We start from the raw sequence: 26,487 nt of genomic DNA, 5'->3' as shown, positions 1-26,487 counted from the left end.
CATCCCAAAACCTCTCTTTGAGCTGCTCTTCCCTGTTACCAGCCTGTGAGCCCCTGGATTTAAAAAGAAGCCTTCGTGCATTCCCCAGTCTAGCCTTTTGCAAACATTCTGGGAATGATGACTCACCTGACTTCTGTGCATTTTATCCACCAAGTTGAATGGAATATTCCCTGGAGGAAGCTGACCAATTACAACACAGACCGGAAGCAATGTACTGATGGAGTGACTTTCTGGGAAAGGCAGAGAGAACCCCTCCTGCTATTTACTCCTCATTGGCATGGCAGCTGTGGAACATACACGTGCTGCTCTTCGGTGTGACCCCAGTTCTCCACAGCCTGGCAGTAACTCTGTGCACACGAAGGGTCTGAGGAGCTGGAGGCAATGGTTGACCAGCTGGCTGAGCCACCTGCTGGAGGCCACCCCACTGTCACCCATTACAGCTTGATGACTACAGCCCATTCCTTCCCTCAGCTTCTGCAGTACTAATCTGCCTCACTCCTTTCCCTGATGCAGCCTGCTCCATCTCCCTCACCTTTTATGGGTTTTGTGAGTGATGCTTTTTGTTAAGGAAACTGCACTCCTGAGAAATGTCTGAGCAATGAGACATTGCTATTTTAATTTCCAAAGAAATGGTTTTACTGGATAAAAGCAAAAGCTCCAATACTTGATCAGTACTAAATGGGCCCTTCCAGAAAAATATCAGTGATGCTGATTTCTAAAGTGTGGTCAAAATGTATGGGAAATAGCAGCACCAAGAAATCATCCCCTTAGACATGCAAAAGGTGTGATGACAGACATCTCCATTTCACAAAGCACTTGTATTGAAAACCATTATCAGAAGACCTTTATTAGTTCTTCTCCATGCTTTCAAACTCCAAATTAACCTGTTCAAATCAACCTCAGGAAGAGCACAAGGAAGTGTTATTCCAGACCATACACTGGAGTGAAAATTATAATTCAGGGCATATTGTGTACCTGCACAACTGAACCCCCTAGGGTTTTATTAACACTGTCTGTCACATGTGTCAAGAAGTCTAGTGAGAATCATGGGCTAAAATATTTTGATAGGGAATAAAAAAATGACAAAACCAACTAATGTTTGCCCTACTTAAGTTCACACGTGGGAGGTGAAACATATTTATGAGTGTTCTGTTACAGTCTTGAGTCTTGCTCACTTTGCCCAATGGGTTCAGTCACCAGAGGATTCAGAACATAGGAGAGGAACCCAACATGTTCTTGTCTTTATCCTGATAGCATTGTTTTCCAATGCTTCTATTTTTGTAGCCGTTCATGGACACAATCCCTTTTAAAACCACTTCTAAAGGGATCTTCTTAAGCCACATGAATACCATGCTGCCAAGAGCTACTCACTTCTTCAGGAGATTCCTTTTTTATCCTTTTGCAGAGTAGTATTGGACACTTGTTAGGTGCAGTTGCCCCAAAGGGATGTCAGTGGTACTAAAACTTCAACCACTTTCATGTGCATCATAGCTTATAACCCTTTCCTCCTAGACATAGGATTGGGAAGGTTCTGCAACTTTGTATGTCCCTGAATTTCTTTAATGATTAGGAAACTTTTCTAAAGAAGCAACCCAAAATTTATTCATAGCCTATTTATACCAATTTGATTTTAAGACAGTGATGGCTTTTGGTTTAGATAGCTCATCTCACTCTGTAATATGTGTTCTGTTGACAGGAATCGTGTCCTCTTTCAGCTCTCTCTATTTTCCTCCTAAGTATTGCCAAGTATTTCCACCTTAAAAGAAAGAACGATGCTCTTTCTTCCCCAATTTTTCACATCTGTTTCAGGTTTTAAATCATTTTGCTTCAACAAAACTCCACAGTATCCCTGAGGAGATTTCCTCAAGACCTTATTTGATAGCATGAATACTTCCCTATCTCTGCAGAAATTACCTCTTCTGATACAATGTAGGTACTTTGCATAATTTCACAATCACTCTTTCCATCCTGGTAACCTCTCATCTCATTCTATTTGGATTTAAAATTCCTTTGTCTGGGTAGCTGATTTACATAAGAGGCACAGCACTTCCTTTGTGTATTAAATGACAAATTGTAAACTTGGTTTTCCTTGCCAAAACACTTTTTGATGCTAACCACAGGAGCCACCTTCCATGAAATATTGACATAGAACTCCCATGAATGTAGAGGTTTTCAGCAGCCATCCGGGTGTTTTCTTGGTGTTTTTCTTCATAGATCAGTGACAATGAATACCACCAAAAACTTCAGCAATTATCAAATTTCCTGCAGGAGCATTACAGGGAATAGAACACTGCCACATAATCCACACAACCAGCCCACCATTTCCAACTTATAACAGTGTCGAGAACACCACTTGTAATTATTTAGTGTTCTGCAATACCAGATTAAAACATTATTTCATATATATTTGCATCTTTCAGCTCTGTCCTGTAACACTGAAAACTCCTGGCCTTAGGGAGAGGCAGCTTGTTTGCCCATGAACATAACTGAACTTTAATAGATAGAATAAAATATGGGTAGCAGATGATTCTCCTACTGGTACATCCCCACAATTGATGCACCAGTTGGTTTTATCACATGATGGTTTTATGCTACGAAAGCCAGATATGGAGATTAAAAGAAAGCATAAACTTTTATGCTTCAAAAAAATGTGCTGAAGTTAAGACCTCTTACTAGAAATTTGGCTCAGTTAATCACTGAGTTCCTTGGTGCAAATCTTTGGCTTCATCCCTACAATTTATAACAGATTCATGGTCAAATGAACACTGGTTTACAGTGACCAGAGGGTGTGGGTACAGAGCAGCTGCTTTTTGCCTCATTGACATACGAACAGGTTGGCTTTGAGCTGAAAAAGGGTAAATTTAGATTGGATATTTTTCCCTGTGAGGGTTGGGAGGCCCTGGCACAGGGTGCCCAGAGAAGCTGTGGTTGTCCCTGGATCCCTGGCAGTGTCCAAGGCCAGCTTGGACGGGGCTTGGAGCAGCCTGGGCTAGTGGAAGGTGTCCCTGCCCATGGGAACTGGGTGATCTTTAAGGTCCTTTCCAAAACAAACCAGTCTGGGATTCCATGAAAATAGAAATGCTAGCACACAGTCCATGGAGTGATCAATTTTCTTGTTTTAGGCTAAAAGTTTGACTACATCTATTTTAAATGGAAACAGGTTATGTAAAATAAGAACTGAAAAAAGTAAGCCTACTGAGTATTATTAAAAACAATTGCCATATGTGAAATTAAACTTTAAAATCAGTCTGTCTCCTGCCATGCAAGTGACAGAAATAGAAGAATTATCACAACATTGTTTTACTCAATAGCTGAGAAATAATGACCATGTTTCCTTCAAGCAAGTTCCATTTTAATACTCTTTGTTGTTCTCTCTACTGGCTGCTTCTCCAGTTCTCTGTCTTATTATCTGATTTTAATCATTCTATATCTTTCATGGGCTTGCAGTGTGTGACCTTGGTCCCATTCAAACCAGTGTCAAACAGTGGTACAAGACAAAGGCCTTTGTACCTCTGACTTTGGTATTTACAGAAAAATGCATTGCCTGATATAACCAAAAGCAGAATAACATGTATTCTCTGCTTTTTAATACATTTTTGATTAAAATAGAGAATGTTATTAATGAGGGAATGAAATAAAATCTTAGGGATATTACAGATTCTGTTGAGATCTTATTTTTTTTCCACATCATTACTGCCTCTCCTGAGACTGCAAATGGAGGGGAAATCAAAATATCATTCTAGTCACTGAATAATTGTTCCATTGTTGGAAAGCAAAAATCAGGCGGCAGTCTCGTGCTGAAATCTCCTGCTACACACCTTAAATTATAACGTGGAATATTTTATTTTTATTAAGGCCACTTCACTTCTGTTAGTTGCAGACAAACAGTCCCAGCGTGAGCTTGGTCATCCTAAGTTGGTTCCCATGGGCAACAGGACTTGATGGGGTTTTTTGTGATGGTCATCTCTTGTGTAAGGCTTGGATGCTGTCGGTCTGGAGACACAGGAGGTGAGCAGTGACTGCTCGCAGCCCCATCAGTCCTTCTGGAGCCAGCCCCTTCCCCAGAAGAGAGACCTGCCTTCAGGTAGCCCACTTGCCACATTTGTGCCATTAAAAAAAAGGGTCTTCAGTAATTTTCTGTCTGACCCCACTGTGCTACCAGCATCCTGCCAGGAAGGGTTCAAATGGGACACAATCCCCTGGAGTCCCTCACCCTATGCATCCCACTCTTCCTCAGCCCCGTGGATTTCGACCTGGCATGGATCTAAAATGAAGGAAGAAGACTTCCCTTCATCCTTAATCTTTAAATATCAGGTGTCAGGTGTGAGGTTCAAGGGCTGAAATGAAGAGCTCAGGGACTGGAGGGGCTCTGTCAGCACCTTTCTCCCTTGTTAATATGGCTGAGTCCATGCAGGCAGGTGCTTTCCTCTTCCTTACCTCTCCCTTCAAACAAGGACCTGCCCCGGAGGGATTGTTTCCATTAGGTAAAAGACAGGTGAGGGAATGAACAGACAATTAGGCTCCAAGTCCTATCGCCTGGGAAAGCTCATAGAAAAGCAACAGGGATTAAATTTACAGTGTGTGGCTTGTAACAAGGTCACGATGTTCTGCACTGCTCACTAATGGGACCATATTTTACGAGGAAACTTTACAATAAGATTTGTTTTTGGAGGGCAAAATCAAAAAAAAGTACAGCTTGTGCCTCTTTTGACTTCCTGGCTCATTACCTGAAGGGAACAGGCAGAGAATGGAACTAAACATGAGAAACATTTTCTGTGGGATTGTGTAAATTAAAGTCAATTGAAACCTATGCACAAACCCAAATAAATATTAGCAATGTGATTACAGATCTGTGAAACTTAACAATGTTGCTGTAATGATGGCTGAGAGGAGAAAAATTCTCAAGGACCTGATTGTAAGAGCTCAAATGAAATACAATTCCATCTTTCATGTTTTAGCAAGATAATTTCGGTTCAGTTTTGACTAATACAGAATAATGGGAATAAAATATGCTGCCTCAGTCTCTGCATTATTGGCTTTACATTATTGGTCCTGACAGCTGGCTTTTAAAATGCAGTAAATATTGGGCAATGCTGTTCTGTTAAGACAAGCCACTTCATCAAGCACATTTCCAAATAACACTTTATTTTCAAAATGTGTTTAATTTCTCTGTCTATGGCAAAGGAGCCCACTGCAAAATTGACCTGCAACAGAGTGCCCTCTACTGCATGTATTTGGGAAAGGAAAATAAAGCAAACCCCTTAAAAATAAATTCTTTACACGCTTAGGCCAGCAGTTTTGTCACAGGCCACTGGACAGTGAACTAAATATACATATAGGCATATATCCCTCTTACCTTCTTCTAAAGGACTGGGTATCACTAGGGAATAATAACCTGAAATAGGTATGACATTTGCACAAACTCTTCTGTGCTTTTCAGTGACATCAGTGTGTGTCTTCCCATACCAATATGGGCTGTGTTTGTAGGACGGGCAGCTGTCAGGTCAGCTGAAAATCTGCCCTGTATTGCCCTGCTGCCTCACTTTCTTTTGGCTGTTGGGAGGGGTCTGTCACAACTTGAAGTGAAAAGTATCTCTGCTTATAGATTTATTTTCCCAGTCTTTAATCTCTCCTGGTCTCTCATTTGTCCCCTTCTCTCTACTTGCCATTAGGTCACTCATATTAGACTGAACTCCCCTTTTCCTCCCTACGTCCTTGATAATATTGGATGCTACTGAGTTACACCCGTTGCAAATGATTGAGCAGATATTTCACCAGCACTGTCTCAAAAGAGACTCACAGGTTACAAATATATCATTGAGGCAATTCCACAGCAAGGCCCAAATTCTCAAGCAGACCTATACTTTTGAAGTCTTCCCCCATTTTTTTCTTTTCTTGGCCTGAACTGGGCCAGCCTAATGCTGAGATTTGTGATGGACCAAACACCTGAATTTTAACCTCTGTTAAAATTCACAGTGGCTCTTATCCCTCAATTCCTCAGGGAAGAGAACACCCCTTTTCAAAGCATTGGCATAAAACCACATTAAACATTTTTGAGTCGCTTTTGAAACGTCCTCCTTTGTACCATGAAGTCTCTTCTGTCAGCAGCATATGCAGAGCCACAATTTCATTCTTAAAGCCTCAGCTTAAGTCTTGATGAGCCACATGGAAAGCAATTGAACTTGATGCATGATCAAAGGTGATCCCTCTTCAGCCAAAGGTGGTGTTTGAATCCCTAGCACATTTTTGACTATATCACTAGGACAGAGTAAAGGTGGGTAGTAAACAATAACGTTTTTCAGAGCAACAAAATCAATTATCAAAAGTTCTTCAAACAAAACAGAAACAACACAAGCAGCATTTCCATAACACACAGTGGCCTTGCATATGGCCTTGCATATATTTCAGCAATGAGTTTGGTGTCTATGGATTTGTTCCCACAACTGAAACTTTCCCTTAAGGAAACCCTTATCGATAATTTACAACTTCTAAAGATGGCACCTCTGTAATTGCTTTCCCTTTGCTTCATACCTGTAAATCTTGTATCTTGTGCTAAATCCCTGTCGACTTCTGTCCACAAAATCTGTGTATTCCTGTGAGCGATGGAAGGGTCCCTTATCAGAGAGGAGCCAGTCGAAGGGGCTTGTGGCATGCTGATCCGAGACAGCAGCAACCGCTAAAACCCAGCAATGAAGACTCAGTGCTATCCACTCCCATAGAGCCATCAGAGAGAACAATTCAGCACCAGCACTGCATCGCCATATCATGCTTCCACTGGGGACTTAGAGCCTTCATTCTCTTAGCTTTCCCTCAACACCTAGACAAAATACACAGTCAATTAGATAAGCACACACTAGGCATCCCTTGGAAGTAGAAACAAGTTTCCTTTCTTTCAGCTTAAAGAGATAGTGGCCTCTATTTTATTATATTTTACATTAGCATAAACCCCACTAGGCTAGTTAACAGTGGAGTGTTTCAGTACTTCAAATGCTGTGAAACTAATGTCTTCATTAACATCATCAGCGATAATATTTACTGTTGAAGGGAAATCTTCACAAATCATCAGGGGAGGGATTGTTGGGGTTTTTTTTTCCCATTCATGCTAGTCATTAATGAAAAATATGCAACATCAGATTCTTGTCTGTTAGCAGCAGTACAAAATCATTCAGCAATGTCTGTACATAAGCTCACAGTTCACACACTGGACAGAAAACAGGTGAGATTCAGAAGAACCCAGGCTGCTTTCTCTTTTAATGTCCTTGGGAAAATTACGTTGTGGTTTGTCTTCACTGCAAAGTGTAGTTAGCAGACCCACATTGTTCTGTCCAAACCAGCATGGCTGGGCAGAGGAGACTGCCCTGATCAAGAGCCCACAGTGATCAGTTCAAGTGAGTTACTCCAACTCCAGACGCCAAAATTTTGAGTATCCCTGACAGCAGCATTTTACTTTCAGTCCAAATCACTCCAACTCAATGGATCAGCCTAGAAACTCTTTTTAAATGGTGCCTAAACAATTTTTTCTGGGTGCCCAATCGTAAATCAAGTATTGATTGCAGCATGTAGGAACTCAGTGAAGACAAGCCACAGTTTCCCTCTGTACCTCAGCCCCACACCTGTGGAATGGGCTAATGTTTCTAATATCCTGTAGAGATTTCATTAAAACATCTATGCAAGACCATGAGGTTCCCAGAGATAACAAAGTTCATGTAGATTCCTAAATATATACAAGCAATCAGTTCCAGTTTTCAGTCTAAGGTGAAACAGCACAGAATGAATTAAAACATATGAATGTGAGAGCTTTAATTTTTCTAGCTGATGAGTTTACAGGGAACAAAATGTTGGATCCACATTCACTCAAATCAGCACTCATCATGACATTTTTACCATGCCCTTTGCAATGATTCTTGGAACTTGGTGGGAGATTTTTCCTTCCCATGAGTAATTTGGTCTGTAAGTGCGCCCTACAAGAAGGATAATTCCAAGAGAACAGTCCTGCAACTGCACACCCAGCATCCCCGTCCTTTATAATGAAAATTGTGTCACTGAATGAATATGCTCTGTGCATGTATGTGAGACATTAATACTGTCAAGGGTCTGCAGGAAGCTGACTGCCTCCAGAAGAGCGCAGAGGTTCTTGTGAACCAACAGGAATTTGCAGTCTAAGAATATAATAATCTGTCTACACAACCAGATAAATACTCAGGTTTTATGTGGTGTAATTGTTTGTAACATGGTTTGGACGTGATTGTGCAAACAGTAAATGTATAAAGAACGACCCTGCTCATATTTAATGCTGAGCCTGTACCAAGACACTGAGTTGTAACCATAAACAGTTACAGCCATGCAGTAGTTTCTGACCATAAAACACAGATTGCATTAATTTTATAAATCCTTTCAAAATGAGATTCCAGGAGTCTACAACGGAGAACTCTCAAACTTTTATTTCTACTCCCAAGCCATCAATACCATGCAAAAAAAGTCTGCATATTTGTGTTTACTCTATGAAGTTTGAGCATCATCTTCCTAGACTGGTGGATTCTTTTTTTCCTTCACAGGTTGAAATTCATGTATTTGAGGTTACACTGCTGCATAACCTTCCTCCCACTGTGTGAGAAAGTCTGCACAGATCTGAAGCAAAACTGAAATGCCTTAGATTGCTCTACTGGCCCATAAAAGCCACAATGATCATTTGGTTGCCATTTCCTGCTAGAAACTACCTCAGTGTAAATGAAGAAAACATTCCAGTCACTTCCAGATGGGCCAGACCAGCCTCTGCATCACAGCAGAGCAAAAATCCACAAATGCTTTTGTCTCTTCTTATCATTAATGGGGGGAAAATATATTGCACAGCATATTCATTCCCTTCCATCATCCTTAGCATAGACAGGGAAGATCCTGGGCATAATTTTCTGACATTATGTGGAAGCTACAGAAAGTGAGTGTAATGAGAATTTCAATTTTCATACCTACTGCTGTTATAAAATTTCTAACTTTTCTTTTGAAAAATTTGCTTAATTGATTAAATGAGAAGGGATAGGAGTTTGCTTTTTCAGGTACTTGTTAACACTTAAGTGTTTCAGGCTGTTAAACTGCAATGGTGACTAATTGAGTCCCTTTTGAATTCAAAATGATAATATTAGGATTGCAAAGTGAATTACTGTGCATATGTAGCATCTTCCTAAAACTAGACTAAACGAGCAGTTGGAAAGGAATAGTGAAGAGCCAGGAATTTATTTTTGGCTTAATGCTGCACCTCATAGAGTGTCATAAATTAACCACTGGCAAAACACCTGCAGAGAACCTGTGAGGGTACAGAAGAAAATAATCTTCTTTTAAAGATCTCCTTGTTTTAAAGATCTATGGAGGTATTTTCCTGTAAATATACAGGAGAGAAATAAGGAGAGAAAAATCACATGTGTATTTGTAACTGGTACTTATCCACTTATCCCTGTTGTCCAGTCGTTGCAAAATCATTCTGCATTGCATTAATTCTCATAACACCCCTGAGAGGGAAACTTTAACAAACAAGGGACAGAAGCCTGAAAAAAAAACCAGTGCTAGGGGAGGGGTTAAGCTGTTTAGAGGCATCTAAATGTGTGTTTCCTATTAAAAGATAATTTAGAAAATTCTAGCCAAAGGATTTTTGCAAAGCTTACAGTATCAGAAATACCTTAAAATCTTGAATATTCAAATTCTCTAATGAATGCAAATGCTCTGAAAACATTTTCTAAAGACTGTTACAGACGTAGGGAACATACAAGGTTTGCAGTTGCAATTCTTCCAGAGAAGAACAATCTGTATTAAATTTGTGGTAGACAAAGGGTGGGGCTTGGCCACTAAAATACCTGTTAGGTAACAGAGCTGGCGGATTTTCAAGTAGAGGAGACCTTATAGAGAGAGCAAATAACGCAATATTTATTCTGTGATTAAAACTGTCGTGTCAACAACTGTCCCTTTGAGGTGCTGGCTTAAAGGACAATTCTCAGGTGCAGATGCTCTGCACAACTATTTTCTGTTATCCCCATGGTTTCACCCAGCTACCATTTGCAAATGCTGTGAAGCTTTTGGTCCTTCTTCTAAATTCTGAGGTTAAAGTGGGTTGGAGAAGCATAACAGGCTAAATTCTTCTTTGTTAGAAACCTATTGTCTCCTCACTGGCATTAGTGAATTTGACTCAGCATCTTCTGGGAATACCATAGCTAAGTCCTACCTCTCATGAACATGTAAAGCTTCTGGAGCCTGGCAAAATCCATGTATTTATGTCACGTGAGAACACAGAGCTGGCAAGAGCAGTGCAAACGTTGTGGCCACTGGGACAAATTTCATCAAGATTCAGCTGCAAACAAGAGAACAGGGCATCTGTGGTCTTTTTGTTGTCATGGTATTTCAGGGCAGAACCCACCAAATTCAGTCTTTCTTTTGTAGGTAATTTTTTAAAAGATTAAAATTGTATATAATTACATTGGGTAGTTTATGACGTCACTAAGATACTAAGCTAAAAGAGTGCAGGTTGAAATGTCTGCTTGATTTGCAGGTTGAGCTCTCTTGCTTGCAGAACATTAATTAATAAACAATGTATACCAAGATACACAGAATAATGTAGAGCCAGCCCAGATGTGTGCACAGCAATGCTCAAGGAAAAAAAAAAAAAAAATTAGTAATTTTAAATCCTTTCTAAAATGGAAATTGTGGGAAAAAATTTCTCAGGGAAAAGAAACAAAAAGTAATCTATTGTTACCTCAGTGCATGTAATCTTTTATTTCCCAAGAGATGAGAGTCAAGTATAATACAGATGTGTTAATATACAGTAGAGATACAGCTTCGAAATTGGTCATTACTGGTTCAGTAGTGGAGCAACTTTTTACATAAGGGTCAATGAAGTTGATGTTAGGCACCACCAGGAACTTTTTTTGGGCCACATCTACCTGCAGTTCTCAAGAATCAAAATAAAATAACTGCACAAATTTATGGGCATTTTTAAAAAGATAGGGTTTGGGTTTGGTTTTTTTTAATATTTCTCTCTACCCTGCAATCTGAGAGATGTATCTGAGGCCTTGGTCTGAGATCCCACAGAAATCCCCTTCTGTCAGTGAAAATGAAGAAGACCAGGGTCTCTCTGAAGTCCTTTGGTTTTTATGTTCACTTGAATTCCAAGAAAACGCTGATACGTCCCAGCTCTCCGTGGAAATTGAGAATCCTCTATGCTGAAGTGGGGTTCTCCTGGCTGTAACTTCCCATAATGATGAAATAAAAATTTAAGACTGTTATTCTCAGATATTTCCTCTCAAAGGAAAGTAATAAATAATTTTTTTATAACCTTTAGAAAATTAACGTATCTAAGATGGTGCTTTTTTTCTGCAAAACACAAAGTTTGGCTTTCTTTGAACTAATCAAAATATTAACTATTACTTACATATCCTTTAAAAATAAACAAAAAAAAAAGACAAAATCTGGTGACAGATGGAGAGGAATATATCCAATTCTGTTTGTAGGCAGTTGGATTTCAGTCAGGTCATAATTTTACTGTTTATGAGGGTTTTGGTACTCCATGCCTCCATTCCTCACAAGCCTTAGGGATTTCAAAGTTACTACTTTTGATCAAGTACAATACATGGTGTAGCAGAGTATTCCTCATATTTCTTTTAGACTGCACATCATGGAAAAGAGGAATGGAGCAAACTCTTTGTTTCCTAGCTATTACACAAAATTCTCAGGAACGCTGCAACTTTGAATCAATGGCAAGGAGCAACATTTTATTCACTGCAGCTGGATGGGAAACGGTGAAGCTCAGAGAAGGCAAGATAAGTCCAGACCATTTTTTTTCAAAGGTATTTTGACACTGAAAAATGGAAAGACATTTTGCATAAAGAATAAAGCACTAGTCTGTGTCTCAGAGATTGCTCTTATCTGCCACAAGACCCTGGGTTTATCACTTCATGTGTCTCTGCTTTCACTCCCCCATCTGAAGTGTGATGATCGTATTGCCCACCTTTGCAGAGCACCGCAGGACCTACTGCGTTATCATCAGTGGTTCTTATTCTTTTTTCAAGAAGCAATTTTTCTCATGCTAACAATTTTAAATGAGTGAGACCCGAGGAGGCTTCTGCCCATGGAATCCTCACACAGCCCAGTGTAAATGAAACAGCCGCGGAGCTGATGATGTGCTGTGGAAGAAAAGAGCAGGAAGTGCTGCAATCAGTATCAGCTACAGAGGAGGAGGGTAGAGCAGAGAGCCAAAAGGAACTCAGTCGTGCTCTGCTCTGGGCTTAGCCGCCACGTAGGTTCTGTTCTTCAAAGGAGGATACTCAAATCCATGAGAAAACATCTCCCAAGCTGAACTTCCTGAAGGACAGCAAAAGGACTTGTGAGCTGAGGTGGGCTGCTCTGTCCTGTGGTCATAGTCAGCTGCCAGTTTGAAGTCCCACCAGATGTCTGGGGCAGGAACAAGAGACCCAACAGGTGCCTTAGGTAGAACAAAGAAACAGAACAGGCATTTGGGGCACTGGAATCACCGAACCATAGAGCCACAAGTGTTTGGGCTGGAAGGGATCTTAAAGCTCAGCTCCTTCCAATGCCAGCTGGCCCAGGTTGCTGAGAAGGACCAGGGTGGAGGATGGTGAGCTCTCCCTGCCATCAGATCTGACACACGTGAGCTGCAGGGGACGGCGTGTGACACTGTGGAAAAATTAGAAGGCATCTGGATAGACCAGCCATGTTTGTCAACATGATTTTCTGGAGGGGGATTGGATCAGCTTGTTCTCTGGTATTCATTCTGAGCTACAATAATCCAAAAAGAAATCTGAAAGGAGAAATTAATTCTATGTCTAACAAGCTTAGGAGAGTTTTACATTCCAGGCTTAAGATTAAGTGTGGTCTTCATAGCAGGTCCTGGTAGCAGTTTTTACTACATGTACTCTAAATCAGCATCTTTCCTTTATTTGAATAGAGCTTCATCCATTGCCAGATTTCAGCTTTCTTCTCCCCTCTCAAAGACAAGCACAAGACCCCTGTAACTATGTCCTCAACAGCTGAAATAAACAACAAATAAGAGTCTGATTTTTAATTTTTTTTTTTTTTTAAATCCTGCTACTTTTTTCCTCATCCTGCTATTTTTTCCTCATCCCTGTCTTCAGAGAAAAGAACAGAAAATGCATGCACAGAAAGAGAGAATATATGTCAGCCTGACCTCTGCAGCTGTCTCGGGTCTGTCTGTGAGGGCTGGTTGATGAGTGCTGCAGCTCTTGCCCACAGAGCGTGCCTCGGTATTTGCTCTGTCCCTGCAGAATTTCACTCCTGCAAGTGCCTGTGAGCCTTCAGCTGATGTCCCCATGTGCTTTCTGCTGCTTCCCAGTGCAGCAAGTGCCAGCCTCCTCAGCCTGAGAAGTATGTGCTGGCTGCCAGGCGTAGCGAGGTAACTGTTTCAATGTCTGATATTTGTAAAAGACCTCATTTTTCCCTTTGCTGCCCAAATCATGATGTATAAATTCCATCAGGCACTTTCTATATCTGTTAATCTAAGTTCATCCTCCTGTGCAAATGGATCCTTATGTGTTTTAGCTGATGATGTAAAGCAGCATCCCCAAATTGTCATTGCAGTCTTTCAGCCTTAATGAGTGAATCTGTTTCTGCAAGGAGCCCGCTGAGGAGAAGATATTACCTGTCAAGGCTCTGAGAGCACAAAAAAGGCCTCAATATCCTTGACCAGCCTTATCTGGGTCTCCTGCTATCTCTGGGGGCTGACCAGGGGCTCCAGGACCTCCAGTCCCAGCTTGTGTGGTGCTGGTGGGGCTGTGTAGGTGAAAAACTGAAAGGGAGAAATTATTGAGCCACAGAAAGATTTGGGTTGGAAGGGACCTTAAAGCCCATCCAGTGCCACCCCTGCCATGGGCAGGGACACCTTCCACTAGCCCAGCTTGCTCCAAGCCCTGTCCAACCTGGCCTTGGACACTGCCAGGGATCCAGGGGCAGCCACAGCTTCTCTGGGCACCCTGTGCCAGGGCCTCACCACCCTCACAGGGTGGGATTTCTTCTCAATGTTCAATCTAAATCTCTAAATTGACTCTCTTTCAGTTTAAAGCCATTCCCCATTTTCCTTTCTCTCCATGATCTTGTAAAATCCACCCAAGTCCTCAAGTGTCTCAAGTTCCTCATCTTTAAATGTGGGCTAGCACCAAAATTCTTGGTAAATGACAGGTATCAGTCACAGGAGGAGCTAAAATGAAGCTGATTTCTGGAATGGATGAGCAGGACCCTGGCTGAGCCCTGGGGTTCAACTGACCAACAGCCAGGATGCCACGAAGGCACAGAAAACCTGCTGCTCTGAGAGCTGGAAGTCTGCTCCAGGCTGGATGACTGCACTTTTCCAATCACAGAAGTCCATAGAGGATGAAACCTTCACCTTTGCAAGTCCACAAGTGCACATGGACAAAATCTCTATGCATGAAAACTCAGCATGACATTTCAGTCTTAAGTCACCCTTCCACTACACAAGTTATGCTAAACATTCTCCCAAACTGTCCAAAAAATTTCAGCTAAAACCTCTGATGGTGTGAAAAGTGTTAGAAGGGAAACAGAACAAGCTCTCTCAGAACCAGTTTGGGAGTGGCTCTATGGAAAAATAACAGCTTTAGGAGAGGCTCTGGTCCAGCATTTCCTCAGGCACAGAATGACATGTATTGCTGTGACATACGATTTTTTCATACTGGAGCATTCAAGTTTGAAGAAAATCTCAACAGGAGACACACATTTAGAAACCTTCATTCCATCTTACTGGATTTCTTTTTTAAACTGAATGCTTAACTTCTAATCATCCAGTATTCTCTACTCTGATGTTCTCGTTGAGTGTGTTTTAATGGCAATCGAGTTGCTTCTCAGGATCTGTAAAGACTACACCCTAAAATTAAGTAATAAATGAGCACTGAACAGTCATGACACACTAGTGCCAGCATATCTCCTTTTCACTCATAACTCTTAGTCCCCAGACAAGATTTCTGACCCAATTTGACAGCTAAGTATCAGCAGGATACGAAGAGACTAAGACACATGTAAATAAGCTGTACCCAGTAAATCATTCCAGAGTAACAAACAGCCCTTTCCTCTTTTAATTCATCCTTGTAGTGGTTTTGAAACCCAGGGCTCTTACAGCTGCTGCCATCCAGAGCAGGAGGAAGCAGCTATTTACACACTGTACACCAAAGCTTTGGTTCTAGAGGCTTTCGAGCCCGAGGACAAATCCAAATATAACTGATGAGTGCAGAAGGGCTAAAATGGGATGGAGTGGGAGGAAACTTTGCTCGCCAACAGATTGTTGAACTGAAGAAGATTCAGGTTACAGAGAGGAAGGAGAGTACTTGGAGCTGAGCTACCTTAAAGCACAACTTTGATTTTACTATATAAGCCCTGCCAAGTCCCTTAACCTTCTGTAATGACAGTTTCTGTTGTGAAGCCTGAACAGCCAATGCTTATAGAAAGCTTTCAAATTATTGGATGGCAAAAAATGTTATAAAATAAAAAGGAAGTTGATTATTCCACAAACAGAGCGGCTGACTATTTTTGTTGCTGCTTAAAATTTCTGTTCCTGGAGATTTTGCAACAAATGCTCAGAAAAAGAATGGAGAGGAAAGGAATTGTCAGTCTCAGGCAAAAATAGAAGTTTCTTTGAAGCTGTTGGAGTGCTAATATTGTTCATACAATAATGAAGGGGGAAAGTGACGGTGTGTAGCAGTTCTCTGGACTTAAGAAGAGGGCCAAAATAGCAATGAACTGTACTGATTGCAACGGGGACACATTTACAAAATCCAGCCTAGTTTCACATACTTCCATCCCCTCAGATATTACCTGACCTAATCCACAAATAATGTGGCTGGGGATTCTTTTATTTCTAAGAATGAATTTCTCAGTTTGGAGGCTCTGACTCAGGCATGGGATGTAGCCCTTTAATTTTAGCTAGGGCTGCAGCTGATCGAGGATTTACACTCTTCTTGGTTTTATTTTCCACGTGGAAATTAGTGGTTACAACTCAGACCAGTAGTTAAGAATAACATCCATAAAGATCTAACATCATGAAATTTTTCTTTCAAAGCACTTTTCTGGACGCATTGCAAGAAGAATGGATTATTTTATATATTTTATTTCTTAACAGTGATATGTAATAGAATGGTAATGTTTTTATTTTGCCCTTCTATTATGCCTTTCAGAGAAAAGTACTCCAGATCTCATAGCATATTTTACAGCTGATTTCACAGATGGTGTAGATGGTTTTCAGCTGATATAAATGGGTGGTTAAAACTCCCTTCAGGTTCCTCATCTTCAACCTATTTATTCCAGCAGGAAAAAAACAACAAATTTACACCACCTGTTGTGCCAGCTCCCAAGACAGGACTCGTGGAAGCTTCAAGAGACCATGGTTCTACAGCTGATCCTGCTCAAAACTGTTGCATGATTTCTCCACGGTCCCTTTCCCGCAGCATTCCAAGCCTGTAGCCACTGCATGGGCAGTAGCCAGATCCTCTTAAATGTTCATGTTACAGCTATTAATTTTTTATAGCAAGAGTAGGGACTTTATGGCTGACTGAGCAAAGATTCAAGCTCCAACAAGCCAGTGTAGGTCTAATTGCAGCGCAGGATGGATAAAGCTTGATTGTACAAGTAATAATTATGTTATGTGTACTGGGCAGCCTGCTATCTTACATAAATCTAACACCAGCGCTGCCTTGCAAGACTTGATTTTAGACAAGATTAGAAGAAATTGCAAAATTAGAGGGGAAAAAAAAAAAGTCTGTCTGCTAAAAGATGTATTTTTTACGAACACCATGCTACAAGAGGTGAAAGTCTGAGTTTGCATCAGGAATTGCTATCTCTCCACTGTTTTAATTTAGATATGAGCCAGTCTAAAACCACCTTAGTACAAAATGATCACTATTTCTTGCTGTAGCTCATAGCAAAACATGTTCTTATTCCGCAGAAATTTGTTCAGCTAATGTTGAGGAGCTTTAAACTTTCAGCAATACCTTTGCAGTGCTGAATGAGAGACACACAACAGTTTATGAGTAATTACAGACCGCTGCAGTCTTTTTGAGTATGAGGATCATCAGTTTTCTTTATTATAACCTCTTTTTTTCCAGAAAGACTGAGAAAACGTTCTAGACTTGGCCCAGCCAAGACAAGCCAGTATGAAGAAGTTAAGCTGGTTTATAAATAAGAGTACTTTTCAAAAAAAAAAAGCCACTACCATCTCTTCAACTAATGTGAATCAATCTAATAAACTCAAGCTAACAGAGAGCTTAAAGGGTGCTTAGGTAGTTACTAAAGCTTCTACTTTTTAAGCCAATGAGTCAGATTCACATCCCACAGGAGCAGCGACTTAAGAAGAGAACATCACCAACTAATGGCTCTCTGTGAAATAAATCCACAGTCCCCAGAGGCTGGCAGCAGGATGAGTCTTGACCTGCATAAACGTTCCTGCTTTATCTAAACAAGCATCTTCCTTAGAAATGTTGGTACAGACCTAAAGGAATAAGGGGATTAATCCAAGAAATGCTGGGCAGCTACACATCCTGGAGAAGAAGAGGTCTGTATCATCTCTGCCCTAAAATACAGCAATTTTAACCTTTAGGGCAGCACATTAAGTACAAACCATAGAGAATTATTCAATATCAAAATTGTTGTAACCTATATGTGTTTCTCTCTGTCCAGCAAATTGTCAATGAATAGGGATCAATAATGTTTTAGGTGAAAAACAGTGAAATAAAAATATCCACTTGGGCTGCCACCTCCATCCATGATAGCATTTTTCAGCATTTAGCAGTGCTTTTCACCAGCGATGGTAAGCCTCCTTAGAAACAGATTTCAAATAAAGGAAAAAAAGAAAAAAAAAAAGGTATTAAAAAGTAACATTTCTAATGGATTTTAATAATCCTGTTTGACTTCAGAGTGGTCATCCATGTTCACTTAACCAGGTGGTTTTGTTACTTCCAGTGGATTTGTAAGTACTGAAAGAGCTAAATTAGCTCTACAGAATTCTCAGTAGTCATGAATAATATGGGATTAACGGTATAGAGCAGTGCTCTGATTCCCCAGATCTACATCCTTTACTTGCCAATGTACAATAACTGCCTTACAAACCACTTTCCTCGTTAATTGAGTGCTGCTGGATGTGGCAGTGAAGGTGTTACTGCAAGTGAGCAGAATTCTTCCCCATTAACGTAACTGTTAGAATAAAGGTGTCTGACACACAAGCCTTACGCTCTCACCTCATTATAAGAGAAACCACTACAGTCTAATAGTCTTAATTCAGCTAACAAAATATATTGCTTGGTCAATCTTCTCCTGAAGGTGGAACAAAATCCGTGGCCTTTGTGAGAGGCTCATTAGTTGAAGTTGAAAAGCTCTGGTGTGGCAGAGTGTCCTCCTTCCCTCTCGTCAGCGCGTTACTCTGTGGCACACAGAGCAGGGGCAGACTTTCAGTGGGAGATGGGAAGTAGACTGGGCTAAATAATCGTTCCTGTGGTGTGAGCCAGGGCAAAAAAAGGGATTATACAGACCGTGGATGTGGAGGGATGTGCAGTGCATATCGTGCATATTTATGTCTATGTATTCATATGTATATATAAACTGGATCTGTGTATGCACACAAACTGAGGTACATATACATTATTAACTTCAAAGCTAGAAGACCAAATTATTCACATTGCAGTTTTCAGCAGGGTGATGACCTGAGTCGCAAGGTGCTGATTACCTGCAGCTCAGTGGGGATCTCTCAGTGTCCCTCAACTTCATACAGAAAAATGTTGCTTTATCAATTATGAAAAAGCACTGAGGCCTAGACCAATGTAAGATCAGGTTACAAATTCTTCAGCTCTTTAGTATTTTAATACAATTTGACTCAAGATGTGCAAAGCCTCCCACTGCTCAGTGTGCAGCATGTAACTCCATGATGCTCACTTTTTTTCCTTCTAAATCTGAAGTTCAATTTGCGCTCCAAAACATTGTTTTGGAAACTGATCTTGCTTTTATTGAAGTTAATAGGGATGTCCTGATCTCCTTCAACTGTCCAAGATCAGGCCCTCACTGAACACACATATATTGAGCAAAAAGGAAATCAATGTTATGAAGAGAATGTGGTTGCAAATTTGTTTTTAAAAAATGTTCTCTTATGATGGTACGGGATGAGATCAAGAAGAAGTTAGACACCTTCCCCATGGCACGACTGGCTGTAATCTACTACCTGCAGCTCTAACAAGACAGTGGTTTCAGCACAACCTTTCTCAAAGAGCACCTGGGCTCTGTTTGTCAAAGTGTCTTTCTGGTGTTCTTGCTCCCATACGAGATTACGAGTGCTTCAGGAGAGTAAAAACAAATGTCTACCTCTGGTTCTGAGGAGAGGTGAAGCTTTGGGAGGATTAAGAACGGGCTGCACGAGGTATGCCTGAGAGCTAGAAAATAACGTTTCCAGAAACTATCACCTAATACTTCCCACCACTCTTTTTCTTCTGAGGAAAACTTAGGTGAGTAGTTTGATCATCCAATTTTCCATTTAGATTTTCAAGAACTGCTGAAGAAGCAAGCATGCTGGTAAAAAGACCTTCCTTTTGTTTTCAATGGTTGTTGCATCTCAAGCAAGAAATTACTTAGACTGATCACAATCAGATATGATTGCTCGATTTTGAGTTAATACAAATGAAGTAAAAACATTTTACTCCCATAAATCATTGCCTGGGACTGAGAGGAATGAAAAGTCACAGCAATCTATGTGACTAAAAAGTTAATTTTTGGACATGTTGGTGTAAACAATGAATTGACTTCTGTAATTAATTCTTCACGGAGGCATTCGGAGAGTTGTAGGAAAAAATAGGAAAGGATAAGTGGGGATGATTACATCACTTGAATATTCTCAAGTTGTTTTGTTGGCTTGTTGTACAAATGCTGCCTTCTGCACTGAGCTCTGTAAAAACATTCAGCTGCTTGTTTTCATGTTTCTTAGTTAACGTTTTCACTCACAGGGTTTCAGCATTTCGTGAACAAGCACCCCAAACACGACTCCGGTGAACTCAGCGTCTGTTGGGGAGGTTTGCTCTCACTGGAGGTGGATCAGCTTACAGAAAATATCACAGATCTCTTTTTTTCATTCCTCCCCTGCTTAAATCATGTACATGCCTTAGAGAGAAAAATGGTTGGAGGCCAGAATTTGTGGGTAGTTTCTTGATGGAACTCTGCTGATTAGCACTGCAACAGCATCTGAGACCGAGGGTCTGTTGCTATGCTCGGGTACAGAAAGGAAGAGATCCAGTCAAATGTTTCTGCTCCCAAAGCTGGTCTTATGGCAAAGCTGATGGAGCACCTATTTAAAATGAGTAACTCCTCACAGGGATGGAGTTGAGCAATGACAGCAGTCTGTAAAGTCTGATATCTAAACAGATTGCTCCTCTGAAGTTATTTCTTATATCTTGTAAATGTAAGCAGGGCCACTCTAGCTTTATCTCTGTACACTTAATGTGTCAGAGTCACTCATCTCTGAACATACAGACTCTGTAAGGTTCTGACTTCACTTCTTTTTATAGCATTCTTTTGTGATGTTGTATTTAAATAAAGTTAGGCATGGGGTTTTTCCTAGGAAAGAAGTTATTTTTGCTTTTTTTTCTGTCAGACTTGCTTGTCAGATACATGCCTCTGAATTACTCTCCACATTTTTTCAAAAGCAGGTTTATCTCACACTAGCCTTCATTTCATACGGATCCATAACTGATTTTGGTACTACAACAGAACATCCTTCTCTTATCACATACATCTCATTTTTTCTGCCAGTCATGAATTCACTTTACTTCACATGCATTCACTTGCTTAATCTCTACATGAAATCGTTACAACTCGAAGCTGACGTAGTCTCCCAAAACGACTCCCGAACAGTAAATCATGCCACATTCCACTTTCTTCCCGCTCTGCGCTACACAATTTAGCACTAAATGAAAGCTACACAGAAAACGCACTTGAATCCGGCAGTGAATCACAACACAGACTGTTGGTAACAAAGCCCTTACCTTTTTAAATGCATGATGGTCTCTAAGTAGCACAGAAACCGTAGCCCAAAAAGCAGGTCTGCCTGGCGATGGACGGGGACAGTTTAGACCCTATTTTCCTCACCTCCCTCCTTACAGCATGCTACATCTAGTTCACTGCTGTCTCTAGGATTGGCTGGTGCATCTCAGAGGCGCACACAGGACTCCAGCCTGGAGCACCCTGCAGCCCTGCGTTAACTCTTTGCGGTGAAGCCTCTGCTCCCTCTGCGGGCGGCCCCGCACGGACTGGCGGCTGCGGGGCACGCACCGCTCCCTGGCGGGGAGGGGGGGAGGAGGGGGGGCGTGTTTTCTCCTTCCCCCACAAAACGAGCTGCCCTCGGCTGCCGAGGATGCGGAGAGGCTGGAGAGGGGCGGCGGGGGGAGAGCAGGGGGGTCCCGCAGCCGGGACCGGCGCTGCCGCCCGGCTGCCGGTGCTCGCTCCGCCCGGAGCCGGAGCAGCCCCTCCTGCTGCTGGGGAGGGCGGCGTGTTCCCCCCGACCTCCGCCTTGTCAGCGGCCCCTCCCGGCCCTGCCCCCGGGACCTGCCCCGGGGGGACACGCGCGGCTCGGGGGAGCGGGGCAGATGAAGCCCGGGCGGCTGAGAAGGCAGGCTGGACGCTGACACGCATCCCTAAAGATGTTCCCTGTGCCAGAGCCACCTCCCTGGATGTCCATCTGCCACCGCCAGTACGGGAGACTAGGAAATTAACTCCCGGCCAAAAAGGGAGTCCCAAAGCCACGCAGCTTCAGGGCAGATGGAGGTAATCCTTGGCGGGGAAGCCAGACACGGGCAAGCAGGCAGCCTGGACGTCTAAATACAGGGAAGAAAGATGTTTGGGAGCCTTCTCTCAGGAGGCTCGGGCGGTATTTCCACACGGCCAATCTATGGTACCAAAAGAACCAACTACGGCAAAGCAAAACCCGCCCGGCTGCTGCCCGCTATTCCTCTGTTTTTTCTGAGTCATCCAACCCCATGCGAGCAGAAGGTATCCCTGGGCTGGGAGTGCGGAATGCTGGAAATCAAGGATAACGGGAGTCTTCTCTATTTGCCATGCCCGACTCTCGCTTGTTGCAATCGCCCATTAAGCCCGCGTTACTTGCATTGATTTATTTGGTGTTGTATGCAAAGGGTTTGATGTGCGTCCCCTCGCCTTCCGCTGAGTGTAGGAATGCCGCCCGGCCCAACCTGTGTCACTTTTACTGCCCAGACACCGTTTTACTGCCATCCGTCACAGTGCCTGTGAGCTAAACAACTCCGCTGCCCTCATCCTGTGTCCTACCATCTCCCATCCCCGTCAGCAGAGGGAATATCGAGTGCTCTTAAACCCGGGAAATATTCTGCTGATGGGCACATAAATCTCTTCTGCAGAGCGGTAGCATTTGAGCAGCACGGCAAGGCGATGCTCACTGGCTGAGCTACTCCCACTACTACATAAATCCCTCAGGACTTGCTGGTTTGTTTTGGGGTTTTTTTTTTTCTTTTTTAAAGGTTTAAGGGGGAAAAAAAGGATTAAAAATCAGGTAGAGGTTTTGAAACCCACTCCCTACCCAGGGAGGGAAGGGGATATGACTGCAAGGAAACTTTCCTGAGCAGTCTGGTGCGGGAGGATCCCGGCAGCAGCAGCGCCAGAGGCGGGTAATTCAGGAGAAATGTCTGGGATTTGGTTAATCACCTCGGTCTCATGGAAAGGGCCGGGGCAGGAGGAGGTGGGGGCAGAGGGGCAAGTCAGCGGGAATGGGAAAACCTGGTGGAGTAGAAGCTCCGGGGGAAGGACGCTTTGCTGGAAGGAGATAAGTAGGCATGGGGGCTTCGAGCCGGTGGGAGGAGAAGAGAGGAGCTGGAGGAAGGGTGGATTTTGGATCCACGCTTGAAGGGCTTTTTCACTACTCCTGTCCAGACATCAGCCAGCAATTTGGCGGCTGGGGGGGCAATAGGGCGGGGAGGAGGAGGATGGAGGGAGGGAAGAACGGGGGGGGGAGCACACTCTGGCACTGAATTGGTCTTTCCCCTCTTCTGCTTGCCACCAGGCAATAAATTCGGATCTTGTTGTTTCTCACTGGCGTCTCTACCTGCTTGCAAGCCTCTAGCACCTTGCTCACATGTGATGTCTTCATGTACTGCTCTGGAGACATGACCGCGCACACACAGACACACACGCACACACTTATCCTGCACCCAAACGCCAGAGTTACACGGAGCCCCGTCAAAACCTCCCCACGAGAGATAACCTGTTTCCTCCCTACCTTCTGCTATTGACCGTGGGTGGATCTCTGCCTCTAATTAGAGACAGTGAAACCCTGGAAGTATCACCCACAACTAGCACTCTGAGGGCGCTTGTCCTTTTCTTAAACATAAGGTGCTTATTTCCCTTGGTTCTTCTCTCTTTTTCTTTCAAAGAAAAAGATTCAAGAGACCTACCTCTACCATCTACCTCTGCGTCAGGTAGATGTACAGGTGGGCGTACGTTCTGTGAGGAAGACGCCTCGCTCCTATCCTGCGCTCCTCAAGAGCCAATTTCTGGCCAGCCGAAAATACAGGCATGCCCGAAAATAGTAATAACTAAAACCAGGAGCGATGGGACTGAGAAATGAGGAAAGGGCGCGGGGCGAGCGGCGGCAGCGGCTGGATGGAAGCCCCGGCAGCAGCAGGACAGAAGCTCCGGCCGCAGCAGGACAGAAGCTCCGGCCGCCGACCCCGCTGCTCCCCCGCACCCCCAGCCGCCCCCACCGCTGCCGCCTGGCCACTGCCACCTCCCGGCACACGCGACGGGACATTAGGTCTGGAAATCCTTCCCTATCTCTTCTGGAGAATCCTCCCCAACCCCCAATCCTGTCCAAGTTCTTCAGGGGAGGGGAAAGAGCGATGAACTTTTCCACCTGATCTCCCCCCGCAGATTCCCAGACATTCCTCAGGCACGCTCACGGCTCCCTCTGCCAGCAGCAATCCTGTCCTTTCCCCGACACGGGGAGAAGCACTGAGCCCTTCCACCGCCCACGCCAGCGGCTTCGTCTGCAAGGGTTAAACCAGGGAATGGAGCAGATACCATGCCTGATGGAAACATGAACAAAATGTGATGAATAAGCAGTGCAACGATGAAGGCTCTGGAAGCGATGCTGCGGCGCGCGCTGCAATCAGCGCCGAGCGCGGTGACTGGGAATGAATGTGGGCAGAGAACTGGTGTTTCCTAATTCCTTTGAGTTTAGAAAGTGCAGCCAGCCCGTTCAGGAACAAGGGGGAGCAATACTTTTTAAAATTTATTTTTTCTTTTTCTTTTCCTTTTTTTTTTTTTTTTTTTAATTTTTCCCTGTTGTTTTTGGTGTCCTTCCTGTTGGAAACACGCCACCTGAACGCGAGATCAAACCTACTCACCGGGTGAAATTGCAGGAGGCGAAGCGGCTGTGAATAAAACGCATCCCGGCTCCAAGCATATAGTCCATGATCGGCGGCTTCAAGCTAGAGGAAGGCTGAGCAGGGTGGGGGGACTTTGGGAACCAGCAGCGGTTCTGTGAGTGTGACAACCCATTTACACCGTGCGTGCCTGTCTGTGTGTGTGTGCAGGGCAGAGAGAGGCTCCAAACCCAAAAGGGGGGAAAGAGGGAGGGGAGAAGGAGGAGGAGGAGAGAGGGAAGCAAACCCGAATAGCAAGAGGAGTTGCGAAGAGGGATGGGATTTGCTGGGGTAGATATGGGTTTTTTTGGTGGTGATGGAAGCGATTCTCGAGGAAAGAATAACAAATTGTGGGATCTCAGCCGCAGGCAGGAGGACAGGGGCTTTGCCCAGGCAGGTGGAACACAGACAAGACCGCACCGAGGAGCGGGAGGCCGGAGCGAACCGGGAGGGCCAGAGAGCGCCGGGGGCTCATCTCGGCATCCGCGGCCGGGGACCGGGGAGCCACGCTGGCCAGGGCTTTGCCGGGCTCCGCGACCTCCCTCGGAGCGGGGGCGAGCGGCGGAGGGGGTGCGGGGAGCCGAGACCGCGGGGGAGGCGGCGGCAGGGCCGGGGGCAGCTCCCGGGGCCGGGGCACGGCGGGGACAGGGCTCGGCGCGCCCGCGGGCTGCGGGTGGCGCGGCACCAGCCTCTCCTCCTCCGCCTCCTCCTCCGCCTCCTCCTCCTCCTGCACCCGCAATCCAGCGAGCCACAGCGGCGATACGGAGCGGGTAAGGACGTACCACCCTCGGCCAGCTCTTTGTTTCACATCTTTTTATTTTATATGTTCTGCAGCCCTGCTCCCCGCCGGCGCCCCGCATCCTCGCCGGCCGGCGCCTCTCTCCCTCCGAGCCCGGCACGGAAGGGCTGCAGAGATCCTTGAGCGGGGAACCGGCTGCTGGGAGCTGCGCGGGGACGCAGGAACCTCTGCGGGGGAGAGGGGAGAGACGATGGGCGGAAATGTCCCTGCTCATCACCCGTGTCCCTCTCCTGCCCCGGGTAAGCGGAGCATCTCCCCTCCATCCCCCCCGCTTCTCGATGCTTCCAGGCTCTTGGTATGGAAATAACAACCTGGCTCGGTGGAAAAATCACCCTTTTCCTCGCACAGTGGCTCCGGAATGTGCGCGGAATTTGAAGGTGTGTGGGGGAGAGGGAGGCAGGGCCAGCATTTATGGAGCTTGATGTATATCCCCCTCCCCTCTGCTGGTCCCCCTTCTACACCCGTGCTGTAAGCAGACACGCGCCCATGGCTAATAAAAATGCTTTTCCCTGGCTGTAGCTGGGCTGAGAGCTCAGCGCGAGTAAACTGAGAGCCAGCCCGTGTCAGGGAGCAGCGTGCAGATCAGCACGGAGCTTTGGCACCCCTGCGATGCAGCATGGCTGTGTTCTCCCCACGCTTAGCAGGATCAATAGGCACAGTAACCATACAGGGTACGTGATGTGTGCGTTGGGCAATGTGGAGTCATCACCAGCAGTTCTCTGCTGTGCTCCATGTGGTCTTTTAAAGCGATGGTAATTTCTGGGGTTTGGTTAAGAGGCTCTTTGTCTTCTTTCAGTTATTTCTGTAAGCAGTTTTATGTTTCCAGAATCTGTTGGGGAAAACTCGGAAACCGCAGAAACCCGAGATTCCTCTGGCATCACATTGGTTTCTTCCTGTCAGCATATTTAATCATTTTTATGCTAAAGAATTGTGGAGTGAGCTGATCTTAGCAATGATTTACCCTGCTTGGGGCTTTTTTGACTTTTTTCTTTAGCGAGGACGCAAGAAAAGGAGTGAAGGAAAGATGATACGGTTTGTAACGAAAAAAATGCAGTGTACATTGCAGGTGTAGTCGCTGCTAAATATGTAGAGATAAATACGATTCTTTATGCAGTTACAAAAACAAAAGGTCTCTTTCCTTCAGGATGTGATTTCTCTTACAGCAACAGGTAGCAAAGATTCCTCTGCCCCTTTCTCTTCCCTTATCTCCTCCCCTTCAGCTCCTCCTGACAAAATGCCGGTAAAAAA

At 44.0% G+C, this 26,487-nt stretch overlaps 1 protein-coding gene across 4 annotated transcripts in view; it reads right to left on the bottom strand.

The window, feature by feature from the left end:
• LOC116448189 (BMP/retinoic acid-inducible neural-specific protein 3) overlaps window positions 1–24,979 on the bottom strand; it is a 208,917-nt gene extending 183,938 nt beyond the window's left edge. Inside the window, exons 1-3 of one of the 4 annotated variants that reach the window (XM_032118310.1) lie at window positions 24,423–24,979; window positions 11,990–12,164; window positions 6,532–6,817 (exon numbers count right to left, since the gene is read on the bottom strand). In XM_032118310.1, the coding sequence (XP_031974201.1) occupies window positions 6,532–6,767 (236 nt within the window). In that variant the 5' untranslated portion in view covers window positions 6,768–6,817; window positions 11,990–12,164; window positions 24,423–24,979. Of the gene's footprint in view, window positions 1–6,531; window positions 6,818–11,989; window positions 12,165–21,035; window positions 21,147–24,422 lie in introns of those variants that run through there. The other 3 variants (XM_032118308.1, XM_032118309.1, XM_032118311.1) reach the window with 3 other exon arrangements.
• Window positions 24,980–26,487: the final 1,508 nt, after the last annotated feature.

The sequence above is a fragment of the Corvus moneduloides genome, chromosome 9, assembly GCF_009650955.1.
Source record: "Corvus moneduloides isolate bCorMon1 chromosome 9, bCorMon1.pri, whole genome shotgun sequence".
Lineage (NCBI taxonomy): Eukaryota > Metazoa > Chordata > Aves > Passeriformes > Corvidae > Corvus > Corvus moneduloides.
This window is presented reverse-complemented; position numbering and strand designations above follow the sequence as displayed.